Source organism: Pieris rapae, chromosome 21 (genome assembly GCF_905147795.1).
Source record: "Pieris rapae chromosome 21, ilPieRapa1.1, whole genome shotgun sequence".
Taxonomy (NCBI): Eukaryota; Metazoa; Arthropoda; class Insecta; order Lepidoptera; family Pieridae; genus Pieris; species Pieris rapae.
Genome location: NC_059529.1, coordinates 8,048,733 through 8,072,003, shown reverse-complemented (window position 1 = coordinate 8,072,003; position 23,271 = coordinate 8,048,733). Strand labels below are relative to the sequence as shown.

The following is a 23,271-nucleotide window of genomic DNA, read 5'->3' as shown; positions in this document are numbered from 1 at the left end:
TACATTACTCAATGTACAAGTAAAACACAACAGGATATGAAATGTATATTAATATTTAAATAAACACTTCATATAAATTGTCATGTTATTTTTTTTTAATCATTATTTATACATGTACTAGCGACCCGCCTGGCTTCGCACGGGTGCAAGGGTGATACTAAATACACTACAGAAAATCTGTGAACGTTGTATATAAAAATGTGGGTTACCCATAAGAGATAGACATATACCATCACGGACTTTTCTGTAGACCTTTTCAATGTGTACAATACTTAGTGCATTATTTTGATAAAACTCGTAGCTTACTACGACAGTAAGCAGTACTTTTCCACTATTTAATGGATTTTATTATACATATAAACCTTCCTTAAATCACTCTATCTATTAAAAAAAACCGCATCAAAATCCGTTGCGTAGTTTCAAAGATTTAAGCATACAAAGGGACATATTGACAGAGAAAGCGACTTTGTTTTATAATATGTAGTGATGTACAAGGTTTTAATGAAAAAAATAGACTGAATTATTTCTTCTACTTGACTTATTCAGTTTTGACTTTGCTCCACTTTCATATTTATTTTGTGATTTTATGTGCGTGCTGTCTGCTTTTTGAAACGAAACATAAGTAGTTAAATTTTAGGTACGTAAATAAATGACTATGCGTTGCTATGTAGAGGTTCTGAATATTGACTAAACGTTTAGATACTCATTACTTTTAGTATTTTCAGCAATGCCGATAGTTATGTCAAAGGAAGAATGGTCCAAAATAACAAAATGGACTGATTCAAATCGTGAAGATCCAGATGTGGCTAGACGAAGAGAGTACGTTAAAAATTTAAACGAATCCAGTAAAAACATGACTAAGCACTGGCCTAATTCTCTAGAGGTATAACTTTGAGTTGTTTATAAATATATGCTACATAGGTATTATCTTTTATAAATTAAATTTTATCAATATATGATGCAGTAAAGGGTTTAATGTTACAGTATAAACTTGTTTTGCCGTACCTGAAACTCAGCACCACTGGGTTAAATGCCATGTGTGTTACCCACTAGGCATAGTGGCCAAAAATAGAATGCACTTAATGTTAACACTATGTTCGAAACACATAATATTTGTTTAATAAAATTTGATGAGGTTGATCCAAAATATTTATATTCGGCCGATCATCACATTTATTGGATAGTCATTGTTGAGATTTACTCGGGTTATGTTAGTCGCATTTTAATTTTTATGTATACCTTTTTGTTAATAATATTTGTAACCAGTTACGTCCTCAATTTAGAATTTTATAGTGAGGTTTGTGCGTTTTTGTAAACTAATGTGAGGCAAGGTATCAGTATCAGTCTAACCTCTCTTTCTTATTGTTTAGGAGACTTTATAACGAGGTATAAGATTGTATGTATCGACGGCCACCGAACTGTTCTTTTGGTACATTCTATTATATTTCAGAATGTAAATAAGCGCAGTGAAGAAGTCCGTCGAGCCCGTATTGAAGCAGCTGAGCAAGCTAACAGCCGCTTCTACCAACAGTACCTGAGAAAGAAGCGTCAAGAGCAAAGGGAACTGATGTACAGCGCCAGGGAAACTGTCTTCAAGAATAAGGATGCGCCGAAGTTGCTTCTGTCGTGAGTTGAATATTTTATACTAGCGCCAGTACCAGCCCGGCACACAGACGTCGCCGACTTTTCTAGACAAGCTCTACAACTGTTCGCTAGAACTTATAATATCTGTTATCGTTTATTAAACGTTCGTAAGAAACGATTTCGTTTGACCATTTTTTTTTCAACTCACTTTGCAAATCCGATAATCTACTACTTTACTACCTACGTCTTTCAATTTTTTTTGTAATCTTGTAAAAGAATTTTCAAAATCACTTCAGTAGATCCGTAGAGTGCCTACAGCCTCACACAGTTTCCTTTATAATATTAGTATAGATTTTTAAAATTGTATGTAACACTACAATGAGAACGGACACGTGATGTTTCTGCTTTTAGACCAGTGCCGAAGCCTTCAAAAATAGTAAAAAACGAAAAAAAATTACAGTAGGATGAAACCCATTAGAAATGCAGGGGAATATGATCAAAATGAAAGGAAAAATAAATTACGGTCGATCCGAGTTCGGGAAGTGGGAGGGGGGTGACTTTTAAGGGGGAAAAATTGTTTATCTTGATTTCCGGCGAAACTACCAGTCCTATGGAAAAAAGTTAAATGGCAAAGTTGTAGGTCATAAAAAGATCTACAACTTTGGTATTAACAATTTTTTCACATAACCTCAAAATTTAGGTGAAAAATTCAAAAAACCAAGTTTTTAGTTTTTTATTTATATCTTTTTTAAAAAGTTTTTTTTTTCTACAAAATTTGGTGAAAACTTACCTTATTATGTCCCAAATATACTGTAATTTATTTGATTAAAAATATTTATTTTTTCGTCTCATTTTAACTTAATATCAAAAAAGCAGCCTAATTTTCAATCGAAAATTCTGACGTCAAAATTTCAGCTTTTTTCAAAAAGTTTGGGGGCTTTTTGTTCGTTGAAATATCTACTTTCTGATGGTGTAAAAAAAATATACATTACTATAGGAAATATTATTAGAAAATGCAAAAAATTGAAAAAACCTCAAATTCGAAAATTTTCTTTTAATTATGTACAATTTTGAGGTATTTATTAAAATTTACACTTTAATTACTCAAAAAACGTAAGATTTCATGCTTCATTGATAAACGAAAAAATTGCAAATTAAAATATACTTCTATAATTAACAAACAAATAAGTTAATAAAGTTAATATTTAATAAGACATCTACAATATTTTGAAAAAGTTGTAGAATCTTCTGTAAATAATATTTGTAGATGCCTATTTATTGCTGTTTTAAGATAATTTATATACCTGAGTGACCTTCGGTGAATTTTGAATTTTTCTTTGAATAAAGTAAATTTCTCACAAATCACTTAGAGTAACTCAGCCTGCAGGTGTATTTTTAAAAACGATGTTGTACACTACTCTGTATCTCGAATACTGGCTAACGGTTTTTACAGCTGCTACGAAATAGCAGGTATGTAGTAAGGCCCAGACCCTCCTAGGTCCATCCCCACTTCTCAATGAAATAACTTACACTGGGCTAAAATTCACCGAAGGTCACTCAGGTATATAAATTATCTTAAAACAGCAATAAATAGGCATCTACAAATATTATTTACAGAAGATTCTACAACTTTTTCAAAATATTGTAGATGTCTTATTAAATATTAACTTTATTAACTTATTTGTTTGTTAATTATAGAAGTATATTTTAATTTGCAATTTTTTCGTTTATCAATGAAGCATGAAATCTTACGTTTTTTGAGTAATTAAAGTGTAAATTTTAATAAATACCTCAAAATTGTACATAATTAAAAGAAAATTTTCGAATTTGAGGTTTTTTCAATTTTTTGCATTTTCTAATAATATTTCCTATAGTAATGTATATTTTTTTTACACCATCAGAAAGTAGATATTTCAACGAACAAAAAGCCCCCAAACTTTTTGAAAAAAGCTGAAATTTTGACGTCTGAATTTTCGATTGAAAATTAGGCTGCTTTTTTGATATTAAGTTAAAATGAGACGAAAAAATAAATATTTTTAATCAAATAAATTACAGTATATTTGGGACATAATAAGGTAAGTTTTCACCAAATTTTGTAGAAAAAAAAAACTTTTTAAAAAAGATATAAATAAAAAACTAAAAACTTGGTTTTTTGAATTTTTCACCTAAATTTTGAGGTTATGTGAAAAAATTGTTAATACCAAAGTTGTAGATCTTTTTATGACCTACAACTTTGCCATTTAACTTTTTTCCATAGGACTGGTAGTTTCGCCGGAAATCAAGATAAACAATTTTTCCCCCTTAAAAGTCACCCCCCTCCCACTTCCCGAACTCGGATCGACCGTAATTTATTTTTCCTTTCATTTTGATCATATTCCCCTGCATTTCTAATGGGTTTCATCCTACTGTAATTTTTTTTGGTTTCAAAAATTATCGACACTGGTCTATTTGTTAAAATAAATGATTTTTATTTGTTTCTGAAAAAAAAATATTGACGACGATTGAATGCATAACACATGTCTGGTTTGAAGCTGTAATATTAGCTTTTAATTTACCTTGATTATTTTCAAGCCATCAACAACATACGTTAATAATTAATAATAAATGCGAAAGTTATAGTTATGGATTTTGATCAAACTTTACCCTAGATTATGGTAGGGGAGCCCACGATGCTAAATGGGGATTTACTCGAGCGTCGTGGAGACCTATTGGGTTGCAAAATTCAAATTCAAATTCAAATTCAAATTCAAAATTTATTTATTCATGTAGGTAACAATGTACACTTATGAACGTCAAAAAAAGAAATATTAAATGAATTTAATTTTACATTTACTGCCAGTTCTCAAATCAAGGGCGTAGAACGGAAGAGAAGAACTGGCAATAAACTCTCCGCCACTCTTTTTAATCGCCAAGTTTTTTTTTTACACAATGCTTGTAAGGAGCTGCAACCACTACACCATGTTCATATACATATTGAGTAATAAAGAATAAAAAAATAAAAAAAGATTAAAAACAAAGATTTGTCCTCTATCAGCAGGAGGCATGGTGAAATAGGAGCACGCACTTACGTACTCGTGAGAACAACACGCAAAGACGATAAGAAGAAAAAAATGTTATATGATATATACCTTTTGGCTATAGATTTTTAAATATGTAAAAAAAACTATTGCATGGACATATTCGAGCGCGTCAGATATTGATAGCATCAATGTCCTACGTATTTTTAATAATGTACGTATGTTAATCTGATCATTTGCATGATGCGGGTGGTTGTACGTAAGGGTTAAAAATGAAAAAAAAGCTCTCTTACAATAATCGGACGATTTCGATCTGACGCAAACTCGCAGCCATTATTATAATGTGCAAAAAAAATTCGCCATTTTGAAATACTCAAGCGCGTCAGATTAAGATATATATGGTTCAGATTTATGTTCTAAACGTACTGTCTCATAATCTGACGATTATCTAGAGGGATTTGCCTGATCTGACAAAAACAAATTAGAAAAACGGTTCACCCTAAAGGCCATCCCTGCAATTCCATTCCTGGGCGCTTAAAATTGTACTTATGAGCTCGCTGAGTTCAAAGAAATAATATTTCTATGCGTTTGAGCTCTCCCAGCTCGAAAGTCTGATAAAAGTTTCATAGAACACTATTTTTGAAATTTTCAAACCCCAATAACTTTTGGGGTTCGAAAATTTCGGGGGTTGGATCAAGCAATTTTCCCGCGGTTGACGGCGATCGACGCATTTTTTAAGCTCTAATTATTTAATTTCATCAAAAATAATCAAGCTCAAAGGTGGATTAGATTTTTGAAGTTGATGGATAAAGCCGTTTAAAAGTTATTGCAAAAAAACACTTTCAAAAAAACAAATTGTTATTTTTTTAGATTTTTCAAAATTTCTCAAAATTTATCGGTCCGAATCGGTTCAAACTCACATGAAATCGAATTTTGAGGGAAACGCGGAGAAGGAAATGTAGGCATCACGCAGCTGCACGCGTTTATCGCACGAACTTTATCGACGAAATTTTGTTATTTCGGCTTGCGGAAATCGTCAGATTATATATTTTTCAATATTCTTCAATTATTTCATTCAAAATAAAAAAAATTTAGCTACGGTCGAGAATGTCAAGATGACGTTTTTTTTTACAACTTTGCTGCCCTCCCCTTTCTTTACGTCACTCTCAAATTGTCAGATTAATGGAATATACACTTTTTAGGATGTAATTAACTCACACTACCTTAATCTGACGCGCTCGAGAATGTCTGATGATCAATTTTTTTTTTACTAATCTGATCCTGTATCCTTCACGGGCGGCCTTATATATGGGCCTCATATTTGGTGGAGGTACTTAACCGGGTACAAGGTATCCCCTGTATATTAATCTGCCGCGCTTTAGTAAATCCCGAAATCCCCTCTTGGGCTCCCCTACTATTATGTGTTAGCGACTGTTGAACATCTTAAAAAAACTTTTTTCAAATTTTAATGAAATGCCTGCCGTGCTCTAAAAAACAAGAAAATACAATATAAGCTTCCATATGACATCTTTTGATGCTGATAACATTGTTTCGATCCCAGGATTTTACCTGAGTCTTACAATCCAAGCGCAAACATACCACACAATTGGCTCTTTGGTTTCTGCTACTAATACGCAATCAAATTTTTCGCAATTTTATTTCATGGGTGGCGAGGAATCCAGTTAAAAAAATACAAAGTTCTTTTTTTTTTCTAAATGATCACAACGTTTAGTGATGGATTTAAAATCGAATTTAAAGATAATTATAATTCAAAGATACACCCAGATCGTGAATCACGTGGTGAACACGAAAGAAGATTCAAAATCAAAAGATTCAAAGCTGCAGTAGTAATTGGTAGCGAGCAAAGTCGCGGGTACCAGCTGGTATAATATATGTATAATAACTTACACAATTGTGATAAATGCGTTCCAACCAGCTACCATATTCTATGTAAATAATGCAAATAATATACGTACTCGTTTCTTAATTTCAGAGCAGTAATAGAAACGGCAATACAAAAAGAGCGCCAAGAGCAAATAAAGTTTAACAATGAGTTAAAGAGACTCGAAGAAGAGCAGAAGAAGAAAGATGATGATGACATCATACGTAAGGCGAAGGAATGGCACGAGTTAAACGAACTGCGGAAGAAGAGACGGTTCGAAGTCAACAAGCAACATCAGAAAGAGATTTTAGACCAGTAAGAGATCTTTTGTTCTTGCTCAATGGTCAGTTCAATGGCAATGGCTCTTTTTTTTATAGAACCGGGGGCAAACGGGCAGGAGGATCACCTGATGTTAAGTGATACCGCCGCCCATGGACACTCTCAATGCTCATGTCGGAGCATCGTGGTCAGCAAGGAAACATCTAGAGCGGACATACTGCTTGCACCGATTTATGTGCCTTCCTTACATACATTTTTGAAGTCTTTCAGTTGATCGGTCAATCTGGTTAGTAAACTGCCACGCGATCTTTTGCCTTCTGTATTACCTACCACGATAAGTTTCTCCGATTTCGAAAAAATTCGATGTCGGCATATGCGAAATCCATGCTGTTCAATGGCAGGAATCTTCAATTTTTCGTTATAATAATTAGAAAAACGTGTTTTAGAAAGCTAACAAAAATACTACGTTTTTTGATTTAGTGTCCATATTACAGTCTCTCAAAGAAAATTGAATACCACATTTTTTAGAGCTCATGAAGTGTCTGAACGCAATCGTATAGAATACGAGTCAGAACTGGAGATGCAGAAGGTTGACAACATCAGAGCCAACGAGCAGATGGACGAACTCAAGAAGTTTGAGGACGAGTTCGTGAGTCTTAAAATATTTATAGTCTTTTAGAAGTTATCGGCATTCCAAAGAGACGCTTTTTATGAATTTGGGTTTAAAATCACCAATGTTGCTAAATGTAGGTTAACTTTTCTGTATATTAAGACAATCTTAAGCTTTTCCCTTATTACACATAGAAGTGTAAATATTTTTTATGAAATGATATTGATTATTAATCAATGCTTTAAGATAAAAACTGGGGAAACCAATTTATGATCGAGATCCCGTTTAGTTTTAGTTTTGTTTTCAACAAATAACTCGATATTGCTAAAATTGACTAGAGTTTTTAGAATATTTAAGCTCGATGAATCCTCCAGAAAAGTGCTGAAAAGGGCCGAATCCTATCAGACATGCGGCGAGCCCGCCAGGAGTACGAGCACCGACGCAAGGAGGCCGAAGCGAGGGACAAGTGCGACGACAAGCTGATCCAAGTTCTGCAGAAGGCAACCGCCAGGGTGGCACAGAGACGGAAGCAGACCGAGAGCGATGTCTGTATTCGATATTTTTTTGTACCTTGGGAGTGTCAAACTCTTATACAAATTCAAATTAGATTTCATTATATTTTTACTGAACTGCGGCTGCACCGGCTTGGGCGGCGTTTATACCTTTTATAATTGTCGATTCTGAACTTCATCTTTGCGATACTTGCTCGATCGTTGTGGGATCTTTTCTGTTTCATGCCGATTGACATGGTCTTGAACTCTAGTTGAAAGCCGAGAAGCTGCGGGTGCTGGAGGCGATCAGCAAGAAACTGGAAAGCGGAGATGCGGCGCGAGAGGCCCTAGAGCACGAGCACCTGCAGAAGGCCATTCGGGAGAAAGAGGCTGCGTGAGTGCTTTGTTTTACCTTTTTTTTATTGAAAATAGCCCCTATATATGAGTTTTTTTTTCAGAGCGGACGCCCGCCGAGCTGCAGATACCCGAAAGAGAGAGAAGTTCATAGCGGAGCGAAAGGAGGTGAGGGAAGCCTTCCTCAAAAAAGAAGAGCAGCGAATACACGAGTTCAATACCATGAGGCAGTGGGAGATCATGAACAGGTTCGTAGCTGACCAAAATTAAATTGGCTTTTTTTAAATTGCATCAATTCTTTTCTAGCAGTTAAAGTGCTGAGTGGAGTGATATGGATCGCATGTTATGATTAATTTTAGATTTAAAAATGCCGAGCTCTACGAGGATTTCAAAGAAAAGTTGAAAGAAGAGAAGGAGAGGAAGATAAGAGAGTATCGCGAAGATATACTAAAGTTGTGGGTGAGTGCAGGCAGTCACTTCAATACAGATTTATTCATTTAATTATTGTGTCGTGTTCCATCTCCGGTAGAAATGCAAATTATAATGAAATTTCACCTTTTTAGAGAGAGCGTGACGAGCGCGAAGCCAAAGAGCGCGCGGACACGCGCTACTTCTACGGCGAACTGGCCGAGAAGAAGCTTCGAGAGGCCGATAACAAGCTGCTGACTTTGGGCGAAAAGCTTTTGGACGAGGCTCGGGAGCACCATCGGCCGGAGTACGCACTGCACAGGGCCGTCGATGTGAGCCATCTCTATTGTTGTTTACCCCAATTATAGTGTAACTTCCCTCTCCTTGACGCGATTAGTTTATTTGTCCTTGTCCAATTTTTGAAAAATTCAAATCGTACCTAAGTCCCGAATTCCCTAAATAGGCTTTTGTGCTTATGTACCCACCCGAGATATTCTTTCACCAGGAATGGAACCCGGAAATTTCAGAGTATTCGTTACGTATTTATTATAGATTATCCAGTCAAGATATTTACTGTATACTACGAACCATTTCATCTTCAGGGTCTTCTCACAACAACTTAATACTTCAGCTAAAAGCATCGCCCTATGAAGACGTGCTTCTCTATGAATAACTTCCTTTCAGCGCTACTGCAAGCAATACCGTCTTTACTCGATGCCGCCCCTACCCAGCTCCATGCAGGAGCACTACGGGGACTACGCCCCAAGAGACGTGTCCAAGCCGGACCCCGACTACTGCTACCCTGCGCCCCCGGCTGCCGAAGCAGACGGCAAAAGGGATGGCCTGGGCTCCACTCAGGTGATAGATTAAAATTTTATTGTTTTATTAAACATCAGACATCAGTTTATTTTTAGGGCCTGTTTCACAATGTATGGATAAAGTGCCAAATAGCTATGCAACACATAAATTATTCGAAAGATAAAAGTTCCAAATAAGATACGAATTTCATGACGTATAGCGCTATCTGACAGTCGTGAAACACAAAAATACTATTTATCATACCAATAAGTAACAAATAGCTTATTTGGAACTTATCCGGTCATTGTGAAACAGGCCCTAAGTAAATTAATGTTTCAGTCTGTCGCTGGTCCATCGAAGCCGGAACAGCAGCAAGAGCCCGTGGCGGAGTACAAGCGCAAAGGACCCGCTAATGGGCTGCAGACGAAACCCGTGAGTTATTCAGAAATTGAACATCTAAAACATATTTTTTACAAGAATAATGACCATTTCGTGTAATGTTAAAATTAGTGTCCAGGTGCTAAACCTGATGTGTAACTGACCATGCTTACTGAACCGATGAGACAGTTAAATGCAGCAGTTATTGCTGCATATAAGTAAAATGTCATCTTTGGCGGTGAATACCGCTTCAGACGTAGTCTTAAGCTTCTCTAGAAATAATTGAATAACCTCTTAGAATGGGATTTGCCCTCCAAAGGATTCGTTGCCGAAGCTGGTTCCCTGCCAGAACGAGGCCTGCCGTTGCGACTTGAAGAAATAAAACGCAGACATACAAAATACTTTTATTTTTACTTTTTGAACATATTTTAACAACAGTATGGCACGATGGAGCTGTGACTAGATGATGTGAAATTTTCAAATAAATTGTCGTTGGGTATGTTTGTTTGTTTGTCTTAATCTAAGTATCTTTGGTCACGTTGAGTGTAATTGTAGCGAATATAATGTATAAACTAAGGGTGTATTCACTATAAACCTTTGAATTCCTGCAATTGGTTATGACAAACCATTAATTAAAATTTTGAATTCCTGCATGGTCATAACAAACCATTGACATTTTGAAATTCTGCATGGTCATGACAAACCATTAATTAATCATTTGAATTCCTGCATGGTCATGACAAACGATTGATAGTCGGAGGCTTATAGTTTGTTTTTTCACTGTCAATTTTATTTTGTACATAATGATCGCATTCGTGCGGTGGATTTCGTAACTCTTAATTTCACATCGCAATTAAAAATAGTTGAATACAGATAACAAAATAATGTAAACTGTCAATAAAGTCGTGTAATACTTTTTGCTTTGGCTTACTCTACGTATTGTCTATTGATAGGAAAATTATGGCAAAGGTGAATTTGTCTATGGTACTTCGATGGCAATTTGTTATATCAAATTATTTTATAAACAATGGATAAATTTAAAATATTAATTTATGTAAGGAATTCAAACTGTTATGAACAAATAAATTGGAAACTCGATAAGTCGCCAGTTAAGAAGTACCAAAACTTAAATACTAAAAATTTACAAATCTTAAAGCTAAATTATTGGAAAACGGAGATAATCTCCTAAATTTTCTGAAAAATAAATTGTCGGTTTTCGTGGAACGTTCGAGAATGTTTCGCTCGGAATCGGTCGGACTCGACTAAAGCCCCGTTCTAAAGCTCGACTTACGGTCAGAGTTAACTTTTTGTCAGAAAAAGAACGGAGAGACTTAACCTAACTTGTACTTTCGTGCGTCCATCACTAAAATATTTAGGTCGATTATACACGCGCGACCGAGTTCATTTAGAATCTACTAGCTCATATTACTTTATAAAATTTATGACAAAAAACAGTTTATTAATGAATATAATAAATAAAACGGGTCGCCGGTGTATAAACCCCATGGCAAGGTTGCGTTTAAAACTTATTAAAACGTATAAACAATAAGATTCCGTACACACTGAATTATTTCTACCGTCAATTTGGTCTGTAGTCTACCCTCGCCACAATGTCAATTTCATCCAAACATAAAATACCTCCAGGGCATACGTCCACACGCACACTTAGGCGGATAACGACATACACTAAAATAAATTAAGTAACACAATAACTAATTTTGGCACTAAACTAACTCTAAACTAATTTGTGATGGAAATGGCCTCTTACTATTAAAGTACCGATTTGAGAAACTTAAGCACCTTAAACGCTAAATGTGAACTTTGAGCACGCTCTCAGCACGCTAGTGCCGTGGCCACGTTAGAATAAATAATCTTTGTTTTATCGATGGGAGACGGTTAGAGAGCATCAATCGGTCAAACTAAACACAGCCTTAACCGGTAATAAGGCCCCGAGTTCCAGCGGGAGGGATCTCCGAAGTCCAGGGCCGCTCTGTCAGGGCACGTCCTTGTCCCCGGTCCGTCCCAAGCACCTGCCGACGGCGTCCAATTTGTTTAAGTACGCCGACGCCGCTTCGCCTCGAGGAGAGCTGTGATGGCCAAATGTTATTAGACGACATTTGTTGTTAAGGGTAAAGGTACGGTGAAGGAATACATCATGAGGAAACTGACATGTCTTAGTCAAGCACTGGAGGCTGATCACCTACTTGACCATTAGATTTAAAAATGATCATGAAACAGATTCAGAAATCTGAGGCCAAGACCTAATGAGGTTGTAGCGCGACTGACTTATTTTATTTTTAAGATACGGTTCCACCAAAATGGCGTGCGGCACATTTTGTGCATAACAATAGCAGAAATGCTGTGTGTAACTTTTGTGTGCGCAGTGTTGTACTTGCACTTGTTCACTGAGAAGTTTTTCTGCCGACAGTTGCTAATATAGACGGGCAGAAAAACGTCGTGCTTCGTAATAAATTCTTGATTATTTCAATAATTACTTGACTAGTGCGCGCACAATTAAATGTGTTCGTGAACAACGCGCGAGTGCACGTCGAGACGAGTGCACAATTTGTTATACCAAACATTTGGGCCGTACGCTGTGCAACTATACAGTTCAAGGCACTGATGGAATCGTACCTTATGACTCAGACAATTAAGACAAACGAGAGTGGGAACATCTTAATCTATCTAATAAAAGCATGTCAAAGAGTAATTTAAAATTAGGATGAATGATCAAATTATAAATGTAAATCAAACACCCTATCAATTTGAAAATAATCTGATAACGGTTTAAAAATCTGGAATACCTGAGAATGAACCTCGCGTCTCGAGGCGAGTTGAATCCTGAGCGGCGATCGTTATCTGCAACCATTTATTGTTCTTGTAAGCACAAACTATTAACAGTCACAAAATATGATTTTAGGGTTACAGAAGAGAGAAAATGGTGATGTCATAGTTGTATGCTATTACTTCATCAAATTCCGTCCACCGAAAATATAACTGAATTATTAATACGGGCTGTATTATAATATAAAAGATAAAAATATAATTTTGGTTATACTTGGTGTGGAAAATTTATTCTTTTATCTCGAACACAATTATTGGGTGAATAAAGATTAGACTCACCGTGTTCTCGTGGCAAGTCCATCAAATCGTGTCTGACCAATCCCGCCGCGAGCGGACTGGCCCGTATGGGCGTGCCCAAGTTGAGCGCACGCGCCCTCGTGAGCGTCTTGGACAGGGGCGTGCTGTACGTGTGTGCGTGAGTGGGAGTGTGCGCTTTTGTCGGTGTAGGTGCGTCGTGAACCTCCCGAAGTAAGCACGCGACGGCCACGGATCGCACGTGGTGACGTCTACGCACGAGGTATTGCATACGTATCACTGTCACTATGACGCGCACTATGCACCTGAAAATGAAGAACATGAAAGAATTAATACAAAGAAAATACAGATCTATCAATCTATGAACAAGTCTTTTTAACTTATCGATAAATTTACAATAAAGAAAATTTACCGTCTTTTAAACAATATAACTTTTACCTAAATCGTCTCTTCCCAGAAAGTTTTGGGGAATTAATGTGACCCGCCGGCGTCAGACTTCTCTCGATCTCCTGGAAACCAGTCACCACTCTTTGTAAATATCTCTTCTGCCACACCAGCGCCTTCCGCCAGCTCTCTAGCCGCAGACAACGACCTTGGAGGTGCCGGATCTGAAAGTGTTAATATTTTTTTTAAACTAAATTTAAAGAAAATACGAGTCTTGTACACACGTTTACTCAAAAGAATTAGTATACGAAAATATGTTATTTTAGTATATTTTATTTTCCTTCAATTATAACACCGTAAACACTGTGCGGCATTGTGACACGACACTAGGCCGCATGCTAGAAACTTAAAAATGTGGCAAATTGTGGCAAGAACTTTGCGTCATAAAGTGGTGTAAAAAAAAAAAACATTTTAAAAAAATATTTTAAAAAAGTCCTCAAAGTTAACATACTAGTAAAGTTTTTAAATGAGGCACCTTCGTCATCGTCTACTTTAATCTTTGTTAGGAAACTAGTCCGTGAGCCATTTTCAAGTAAGATCTTCTTTTCCACCAACGTATCTTCTTCCGTTGTTTAGCTGCACGGCTTAGTAATACTTAATAAATTGTTACTAAAGTTACATAATCAGCCATATTCTATAGTGTATGCTATGTATAGTGTACCTCGATCCAACGAGTAGATAGATCAGTAACACTCCATTAATTTGCTTTTTATTTGTAGCATGTCACAATGTGTAGCATGCGAGCATTTAGTTTAGTTATAAAAACAATTCTAAATATTAAATCTAGTTGGATACAAGAAAAATTATTATTAAATAACAAAAATGTAATTATATTATTGTAACAGTTCAAAAGATTATTAAAAAATACATATATTAACATAACTTAAAATTATGTCTAAAAATACATATACAATCTATATAGTTACGAACCGTCAATTTAATTTAAAAAATATTCTAAAAGAAACCTGTCACACGTCATATTATTTTCCTTTCAGTTGACGTCGGGAAAACTCGCGAACTATTTTTTACATATTTATATTTTTACGAAAATTCCGCTGTTTTAGAATGCTTTAATAATTTCTAGAACTACAATTATGGAGTCTCCGAAGCCAGAAACGCCCAAGCTGCCGGATATGGTGTAAGACAGGTTTTTTAACATTAACTCGATAGTTTTTCAAAATATACTTGTGTTTTAAAAATTAGAACTAAAAGGTAATTATTTTTAAAATAACTTCACTATAGGAAGTTGAAATTGCGCAGAATGTGCGGAGACCACCCGTCCGTCACGAAAACAGAGCTGAACGTAAAAGAGGGAAGCCTCGAGGAGAACGACAAGATACCGTCCTCGTCCTTCGCTAAACTTTCACCGACGGTATTTGAATTGCTACTTTTATTTTGAGCTTTTGTATCGTGTGATTTCAAGCTCTGAGGAGCCATTGGATCAAGCCAATCAAAGTACTCGTTTCAGCCGTCTCGAACGGAGAGGTCGATGTTGTCATCCGAACTGAGAGCGCGCACGATGTCGGAGCACGCACTGCGCGCAATGGAGGCACGGCGACGCACCGGCACGGAGGCACATCAACGTTCGGATGCCGACCCTTTACACGCTAACCGTGCACTCATACAAGGTTTTTGCCCACTTCTTTTAAACAATACGCACGCTATTTACTTCTTTCTTTTATTTATTAAAAGAAACCCTATAATATAATGTTTCTCAGCGGCGTTGGGCAGTTTCCGTTGGCCGCCATACTTGGTGTGTGTGTGGGTGCTGGTTCTTTTGGTCTCCCATCTCCTGCACTGCCTCGTAGGCATCCTGGAGAGGGCCTTGCCCCCCATCTAGTGAGTCTTTCGAATACCTGCATTTATTAACTTCGGTCTGTATGTTTCAATTATTACTTATCTCGGTTTATTTTCAGCAAATTCTGCCAATACTTTCGAACGTGGACAGAAGACAACTGGCGCAACGAGAGCGATGTCAACGGCCGTCTTTATCCGATCGGTCTCGCGTGCGTCACCGGCCTACTTTACGTGCTCTATTGCGTCTTGTATCTGTTGTACTCCGTGACCTTGTGGGCGGTGGAACCGTTGTGCGCGGACGCCGAAGAGAAGCCGAGCACCTTCGACGTGCCCAAAATAACCAACTACATCGACGAAATACACAGCAAAACGAATGCCACTATTAAATCTTGATTTTTACTAAATTATATTTTACGAGTAATTCGATGTTTTATTTAAGCAATTTAAAAATACACAGTCTATAATAGTCCGCACATCGTGTCAACAAACGCTCATCCCAATAGTTTAAATCGAAAGATGAAGTCAAAAGAGCACCTTTAACTACGTACGTTACTATACTAAAACTTTTAATTCGATTCAAGATTTGGCAATTTCAGTGTTGCAACGTTATGAAAAGTACTAAATAGTGACGTTGCGAAATTATTCAATACGGAAATGGAATATTTCCGGATCGATTCCTCTGCTTTCTAGTAGTATATCTAAACAACTACTACTCTAATAGAAACTAAGAATATTAGGAAATTAAATATCTCTGAAGGGATAATTTAGTTATGACGATTAATTTTATTAAGGATCATTACTTTTTCAGTAACAGTGAAAGCTTTTTGTGGACGTTTTTTTCTTGGGGAGAAGAAAACATCCACGTCGTTTTGTGATGTTCTTGGCTGAGGATCCCTTTTGATGGAAAACCAAAGCAAAAAGATTCACTCAAAGTTCACAAAAAGCTATAAACTGTACTATAATTAAAAACATAAAATATTAACTTTTTATAAAATAAAGCAGCGATTACTAATAAATAAATAATTATGTATTTATTTAAATAAAAATGTCAGCAGCAGGTAATGTCAAATGTGGAATCGAAATATAAGTCGTAGTATATCTTCACGGAGTTGAAAAATATCGGAATCACTTACGGCGTGTTCCTTTTCGTCGTTGGAGATTGGAGTCCTAACGATTTGAGGCCGAGGGCTTTCCATCAGATACCGGGTGTCGTCCAGATCCTGAAGAGACAGAAGACACATCATCGTCAGTAGTGAACTACGTTATCAACGACCAGAAAAGAAAGAAGGTATTAACCTCAGGCCTCTGCAGCTTGTGAACGGCCGCCAGCTCCTGCTTGAGCTGCGAGATGGCGGAGTTCTGGATGCTCAACAGCTCTTTAGCCCTCACCAGCTCCACGCCCGTTTCGTGCTTTAACCTGGAAATCCAAAAAAATCACATCTCGCTCACTTTAGTTTTCAATAGTAAATAAGTATTGCAAAGGCTTTACCTTCTGAGTTCGGCGAGTTCAGTCTTAAGTTGGACACACATCTGCGTCCGCGCATCTTCTTCCCTCTGCGCCTGCGCACGTATCTGCTCGATCAAGGATTGCAGCTCGTTGTACCGAGTGCGCTCCATCTCCAATTTGGACTTTAGCACTCTCACTTCACCCTTTAGGCGACCCACGTTTTCGACCTGAAGAAAAGCCAATTAAAATTTTGCTTTAATTTTTAAGATATTTTTGTTCCATATTTATTGACTTTTAAGTAATTTAAGAAAAAATTAATTTACAAAAAAAAAATTTAACACTAAACTAAATTATCTTCCCGAGATTTTTCGATTAAGTAAATAATGTTCCATTTGTAGAAGGATAAATAATAGTAAACCAAATGTCACCTCGACGGCGAGTCTATCGTCATTGCTGTCGTCCTTGGTTCTGGCTTCGAGATGCTGGATCCTATTCATCAGCTGCTGCTCTTTGTCTCTCAGCTCCAATTCCGAAGTCATGGCACCCTCGAGACGGCGCTTGAGCATCGAAATCATACTCGAGTCTTGTTTCTGAAACGTGAGCGGAAGAGATGAAGAAGCGCGTTCTGCGAATTGACTCGTGAATCGACCAGGAAGAATCCTCACCTGCAGCGCCGTGGCCGTGTCCTGTTGGGCATCGAGAAGCAGCTGAAGTCTCGCAGAGTTGTCTCCGAGAGCTTCCTCTCGCAGCCGAAGACCTTCACACTCAGAACTCAGCTTCTCTCTTATCCTTAATGAACAATTATATTTTTAATCACTTAGCAAAAGGCTTGATAGATCTCAATTTGTGTGAGTCTGAGTATTATACCTCTGCAGTTCCGCAATGAGGGCGTCCTTGTCTTCGAGTCGCGCCTGAAGGTTGTCCACCTGCATCTGCAACCTCTCGCACGAGGCCTTGAGGCGGCCGAAACGCTCGCTCGACGACGACTGCACGCTGGAAGACCTGGAAAGAGGTTCCCGTCACACTGTTGCCTAAGTCAACGATTTCGGTGTCAAGAGATTTGCAACTCACTTGGACGAGTCGAGAGCCAGACGCGGAATATCTTCTCTGTCGTCGCTGCTGGCTGATAATATCTGGAAATCAAAAGATCTTAAGTGAACCATCATCACCATTTAATAAAAGTAATAGGTACATATCTTTACATAACAATGAATACAAAGATAGTATGTGATCACCACTTGCATCATCTCTTCTTCTTGATGAAAGATTATGACACCTATAAGAATATGTTGTTTAATACTCCACCCGGGAAAAGAAATATCAATTCGTAAAGCTAGCTTTAAAAATAATATATTTCAATTAGATTTTGATGCGTTTATAATATTAAAACATTAAAAAGCACGCCTCAGTAATAAATAGAAAAAAATCCAAGTTATCAAGGATGAGCCCACCTGTTCCATGATGTCCTCGTCCAAGGTCCGCGAGTGGTGAACCTGCTGCCTCAAAGCCCTCTCCAGCTCCGCAGTAGGAGATCGAGCCCCGTCGCGTTGCTCCACGCTCAGAGACATGGGGCCACCGCGAAGCCTTGGATTCCCAAAAGTGTGTATTATTTAATTATTGCTTTTAATTGTCTGTACAATAATTATTGTTCGGAAACGTCATTTGCGATTCGAGGATGTACATCAAAGAAAGGAAAGAAATCTCACCTCTCGACGAGATCTCTCATGTTCTCCAGCTCGGTCTCAAGCTCTCGACATCTCTCCGCTTTGTCTTTGAGCTTCTGTTTCAATTCGCCAATGTTGCCCTCTTCTCGTAACCTGAATTAAATAAAAATCATTTCAAAAAATCATTCTTGTAGTGAAAAAAAAATTACGTTAGATATTTCCAAAACACACCTAGCCAAAACCATCTCTAATTGTTGCGCAACATGGTGCTTCTCTTCTTGCAGCTGTCTGACTTCTTTTTCTATCGCCTCATTCCTAGACATCGTCTGCTCTCGGTTCACCTCCAGTTCTGCAGCCCTCTTGTTGGCTTGGCTGAGGCTGCTCTTCAGTTCTGTTATGTCCAACTTCGCCTTTGCCAGCTCGAAAGCCTGAAAGACAGACAGACATGTTTTAATATATTGAATATAGTAGAATGAAAGTAAATTTGAATTTCTTCTTATTGTTCAATGACCTAAGTAATGTTTAGTTTACTTTTACTTCTTTCAAAATCAATTTAAAATAAAATTACAAATATAATACACATATATATATACGTGGCTACTCAGTGATCAACCGTGTGCGACTCCTATTTAAGAGAATATTCTTTTAGAGATTATTGTTATTGAAATCAAATAAAAGTAATCATACCTTGTCGTTGAGCTCCTTCTTATGAAAATCTAGCTCATGCTGCAACAGCGATATTTGTTTCTTGATCTTTGCGAGTTGCTTCTTGTCATTGTTGGCTTGTCTGTCACCGGTTCGTTTTTCCTCTCCCTCCTTGCTCCTCGGGGATGGGCTTCGGGAAGCCATCTTTAGCTGCTCCTTGAGGGCCGCGATCTCGTTGTGATACGAGCTTATATCTTCATTCAGTATCTCTATTTCGGTATTTTTATCTTTTAGGTGTTCAGTCAAAAGTTTAAGTTCCTCGATCTTCGCCGTTAGATCATTGTTTAAGCCGTTGAGGCGTTCGAGTTCGCTTTCGCTGTTCTGAAGTTTAAGCGATGCATTCTCTTGTTCTTTTTCTAGTTTGGACAGATTCAGTTTGAGCTCCTTGTTCTCAGTGTTGAGTTGATCGTTTTCTTCGACGACTTTGGTGATATCTCGGTTCAGACCGAGGATAGAGTCTTGTACTTGGAATACTTCTTTTGATTTCTTTTCTAATGCGATTTTTAGAGTTGCCGCTTCATCGGTTTTATCATTTAAACGTCGTTGTAAATCGTCAAGTCTATCGAGGTGTTGATTTAAACTGTCAATTTGTTGGTTCTTTTCGGACACGAGTTGCTCGAGCTTGTGAAGCTCAATTAATTTCTCTCTTAATTGTTGGTTCTCTGCTTCACTTTTTTCTAAAACTGAATTTTTGTTTTGCAATTCGTTTATACGAGCTTCCAAATCAGATACCTTCATAGTCAAATTGCGTTTTTCTTTTGCAAGTTCGAGTATCATATTTTCTCTCCTCAATATGTCTTCTTTGAGTAGGTTCAGATCTTTGGACTTCTCGCTAACCTCTCGATTCAATTCGGTAAGTTTTTGTTCCAAGAGATTTTTGTTAGATGCAAAGTTTTCTAATTGACTTTCATAAAATTTCTTGTCCTTCTCCATCGTCGCCATCGTGTTTTCTAGCAAACCTTTTAATTCCTCTACCTCTTCTTTTAAAGCTGGGAACTCGCCCAATTGTTCTTCTGCATTTTTGAGCTCCGTTCTACAATTAGCAAGTTCCGTTCGGGATTTTTTAACTTCGTGCTTCAGTTGCGACAAAATATCGGGAAAGTTCTCTTGTTTCATATCTACAGTGATGCCGAGTTCTTCCAAAGACGTAAATTCGTGACTCTTATGGTCCGACGCGTCCAACGAGAAGTTTATCTTTTTGGGTTCAACGCTGAGATTATTACTGGTACTAGCGTTTTGGTTGGGATAAAGCGAACAATTGTCAATTATTTTTTGAGCGGTGGAATGTTTGACGTTATCGCCGAATCTATCGATCGTTCCAAAAATAGTCGTTTCATTAGCGTTCCTTTTAAATTTATCTATGGTAGGGGTAAAAGTGAAATTGACCGGAAGCGAATCGGCTCGAGGCGTATGTAACTCGAAATTGTCTACGTTTTCCGCGTCCAATGAACTCACATTGGGCCTTTGCACGTCCGGGGGCAACGTCTTATTGTGCAATCTATCTCGTGGAGCGCCCGTGAAGCTGGCGTTTTGATTCTTCAGCTCGGCTCGCCGCATCTGTAGGTCTTGCTCATCGTAATCCGAAATCGATACTATATCGCTGAGCGTCCGTCCCGACGTCTTTCCTTCCACATTATCGCTTTTTTGATTCGGTTCTTCTTCCAATTTGAGAGCTGAGAATGAATCACGGTCTGAATTAGTGGCCCGGTCTAGACACATGTTAGAGTTAACCTAAATCGGCGCTTGGAGGGTCGCCAAAACGCATCGTAAAGTCAATAGTACTAGAGTAGTATGCATTTAGACGACAGGTTACAAATACAACATCTAGAACAACTCATATTCTATCCATTTAAGTTTATTTATTGTTACCATTTGAAAGTTCTAACACTTTAATGAAACATTTTTTTTTAGATTTATTATAAAATAAACGGAAATAACATTATGTTTAGATAAATATCTTTGGAATAATTTAGTAGTTGAAATCACTATTCATATGATGCACAGTGAATACAAGTATTGGGTTAAAAAACCCAAAGGTCTGAACAGTGATATCGAACAATTAGGGTTACTTTTAACTGTTGTAGCTTACAATCTAAAAACCAAGTAAATATGTGAAACATACCCATGATTTGATTGAGCTGTTCCTCCTTATCCAGAAGCAGAGCCTGATGCTCCTTTTGTTGGTTTTGTAGCTTCTCATTCTCCACCTGCAACTGAGAAGCGATGTCCTCTAACTCAGCGATACGCGCCTGCGCAGTGGACAATTCGCGTTCAAGAATTATCACTTTGTCTTTGGGGTTACCTGAAAACGAAATAAAAATCATAAAAACGCAAATCGATTAAAAGCATCTCATCTTATTTAATCGATAAAAATTAAATACAACTTTTGTAATGACTACAAAAGTTGCTTATGGACACTGAGTGGAATATAATTTAAAAAATGTGTAATTAAACGATTTTTACGTAAAACAACAATAAACGTGTGGAGAGGACTGGAGATTACTTTGAAAAACGATAGAAGTATTAGCACTATCTACATTAAGCCGTTTTTCATTTTCTAAACATTGTCAGTGTTACCTAGATACATAACATTATATAGATTGATTAATATAATTAATAAATTATTCTCTATACTTTTTATTAAATCACTAATGGTAACAGGAAAATACTTACAAGAATTCCCGTATATGACTGTATGTGAATCACCAAGCTTGTCTTTTTCATCAAGGTTTTGCTTTAGCCTAGACAGTTGCTTGTCCCGCGATTCCAGCTCTTCCTTTAGCCTTTGAACCTGGAAGTATCATTATATAAAAACAAAGCTTACTTTTGTGATCACGTTTACCAATCAACATGACTTTGCATTGTTTGTATTGTTATCTGTTTGGTTTTAAACTATAGGCAATAAGAAACAATGTCAAAATTGAGAATTACTGTACAGTGCAAATTTAGTTAATTCAGTCGAGTTAAACGAATAATGGGCAAAAGTGTGTCATGACGCCATGAGCGTTGCTCATCATAGGATAAACAAATTATATTAGCCGATGACCTTTTCTATATAAACTGACATCAAAATCAAGGTGAGATTGTAATACTATTCTTATTTCATACAATTCTGAGATGTGAAAAGTCTCCAGATTCAACTGTAGAATAGAAAATTTAAATAATTTAAATATTTCTCTATAATACCTCTGCCTGTGCATCATGGAGCTGGACACTGAGCTGGCTGGAAGCAGTATGAGCGAGTGCCTCCGCATCATTCCTATGCTGCTGCAAACGAGCAGACAGGGATGATATCTTCAGCGCCTGCTCTGACATACGGGCCTGTAGGACATCACGTTCCGCACGGACCTCCTGGAGAAAATTGAAGATACAGATTCAAATACTATTTGATCTTAAATGACATTAATTACAGATCTTGATCGTTATTGGATGACAAGATTGTTGTTATTTTGAAAACAAGAAGGCAAACGTTAATAGTTAAGAAATATCAAGAAAATCTTTCATATATTTTCGTGACCACAAAGAACAGACATTGACCAAGACACACGCAGCATTCAAATATAATATTGCCTTCGAAAATGCGGAATTATTTTAAATTTATACATCTAACACGTCTCATCTAACACTTGGAGCAATTCCAAATCGTGTTTAGATTTTTCTGAATGAAAGTCGCAGAATCTAATTTTATATATTTGTTAACGCAACATATTGGTATCATAATAAAGTTTCGCATAATCAGGTTTCCAAATTCCAGAATTTATACGATTTAGACCCAAACCAATTGTACCCTATATTTACGCTTTTTTGTCCATATGTGTCTACATTATTTTTAAACCTTATTTTAAGAAGTTACACGTTATAGGAAATCACGTTGAAGGAGTTTCTCATTTGGCTTGACAAACCATAAGTTTCATCATTATAGGGGGGAAAATACTGCGTTATACGAGGGACGAAAAACGCGTAAACCCCCCCCCCCCCCCCATTATAGGGGGATTACTTACACTTTATTCCTTTTGCCTTTACAGTGCGTAATATTTACGCCGTAAGAACACTTTAAATCTGGCAATACAGAATGAGAACCTTCTTACAAGGAAGCACAGAATAAACACAATCTCTATATAGGTCACAACGAAACTAACCCGTAATTGCGTTAACTGACAAATTAACCGTACAGTAAATCTGACAAACTACCGATGTGTTTAGTTGCAATCTAAATATAATCTCTAACTAGTTTACGAGCTGAAAGATCACTAGAACGATGACTAGTATCGACTTTATTTATTTTGCTGCAAAGTCCGGAAAATACTCGTCACG

The 23,271-nt window shown here is 37.1% G+C and overlaps 3 protein-coding genes across 7 annotated transcripts in view; 2 read left to right on the top strand and 1 right to left on the bottom strand.

Annotated features, from left to right (window-relative positions):
* Positions 1-723: 723 nt before the first annotated feature.
* Positions 724-10,247, top strand: LOC110993895 (trichohyalin-like). Its single transcript, XM_045632842.1, has 12 exons — positions 724-883; positions 1,451-1,626; positions 6,595-6,798; positions 7,291-7,411; positions 7,747-7,917; positions 8,136-8,257; positions 8,322-8,465; positions 8,577-8,676; positions 8,781-8,957; positions 9,310-9,483; positions 9,763-9,855; positions 10,121-10,247. The coding sequence occupies exons 1-12, from the start codon at positions 728-730 to the stop codon at positions 10,181-10,183; spliced, it is 1,701 nt and encodes a 566-aa protein (XP_045488798.1). The 5' UTR covers positions 724-727; the 3' UTR covers positions 10,184-10,247.
* Positions 10,194-23,271, bottom strand: part of LOC110993906 (A-kinase anchor protein 9) — a 48,150-nt gene continuing 35,072 nt past the window's right edge. For 3 of the 4 annotated variants that reach the window (XM_022260309.2, XM_022260311.2, XM_022260313.2), the window contains 18 exons: positions 22,144-22,308; positions 21,631-21,748; positions 21,080-21,259; positions 18,940-20,630; positions 18,484-18,680; positions 18,295-18,405; positions 18,040-18,172; positions 17,660-17,721; positions 17,456-17,590; positions 17,254-17,377; positions 17,017-17,178; positions 16,631-16,815; positions 16,438-16,558; positions 16,275-16,361; positions 13,339-13,508; positions 12,925-13,205; positions 12,606-12,660; positions 10,194-11,897 (listed from right to left, as the gene is read on the bottom strand). In XM_022260309.2, coding sequence (XP_022116001.2) covers positions 11,795-11,897; positions 12,606-12,660; positions 12,925-13,205; positions 13,339-13,508; positions 16,275-16,361; positions 16,438-16,558; positions 16,631-16,815; positions 17,017-17,178; positions 17,254-17,377; positions 17,456-17,590; positions 17,660-17,721; positions 18,040-18,172; positions 18,295-18,405; positions 18,484-18,680; positions 18,940-20,630; positions 21,080-21,259; positions 21,631-21,748; positions 22,144-22,308 — 4,080 coding nt within the window. In that variant the 3' untranslated portion in view covers positions 10,194-11,794. The remainder of the gene's footprint in view (positions 11,898-12,605; positions 12,661-12,924; positions 13,206-13,338; positions 13,509-16,274; positions 16,362-16,437; positions 16,559-16,630; positions 16,816-17,016; positions 17,179-17,253; positions 17,378-17,455; positions 17,591-17,659; positions 17,722-18,039; positions 18,173-18,294; positions 18,406-18,483; positions 18,681-18,939; positions 20,631-21,079; positions 21,260-21,630; positions 21,749-22,143; positions 22,309-23,271) is intronic. The other variant, XM_022260310.2, reaches the window with a different exon arrangement.
* Positions 14,291-15,556, top strand: LOC110993907. 2 transcript variants are annotated; one of them, XM_022260315.2, is made up of 5 exons: positions 14,291-14,482; positions 14,605-14,716; positions 14,813-14,972; positions 15,063-15,183; positions 15,261-15,556. In XM_022260315.2, exons 1-5 carry the CDS (start codon positions 14,439-14,441, stop codon positions 15,532-15,534), a joined length of 711 nt encoding a protein of 236 aa, XP_022116007.1. In that variant the 5' UTR covers positions 14,291-14,438; the 3' UTR covers positions 15,535-15,556. The 2 variants fall into 2 exon arrangements, with proteins under 2 accessions (XP_022116007.1, XP_022116006.1); XM_022260314.2 differs by having other exon boundaries at positions 14,587-14,716.

Coding starts and splice junctions, on each gene's coding strand:
- LOC110993895 (XM_045632842.1), top strand. CDS start 728: ATGCCGATAGTTATGTCAAAGGAAGAATGGTCCAAAATAACAAAATGG. Junction 7,412..7,746: donor AGAAGTTTGAGGACGAGTTC/GTGAGTCTTAAA, acceptor TGAATCCTCCAG/AAAAGTGCTGAAAAGGGCCG. Junction 8,466..8,576: donor CAGTGGGAGATCATGAACAG/GTTCGTAGCTGA, acceptor GATTAATTTTAG/ATTTAAAAATGCCGAGCTCT.
- LOC110993907 (XM_022260314.2), top strand. CDS start 14,439: ATGGAGTCTCCGAAGCCAGAAACGCCCAAGCTGCCGGATATGGT. Junction 14,483..14,586: donor CCCAAGCTGCCGGATATGGT/GTAAGACAGGTT, acceptor ACTTCACTATAG/GAAGTTGAAATTGCGCAGAA. Junction 14,717..14,812: donor TCGCTAAACTTTCACCGACG/GTATTTGAATTG, acceptor TACTCGTTTCAG/CCGTCTCGAACGGAGAGGTC.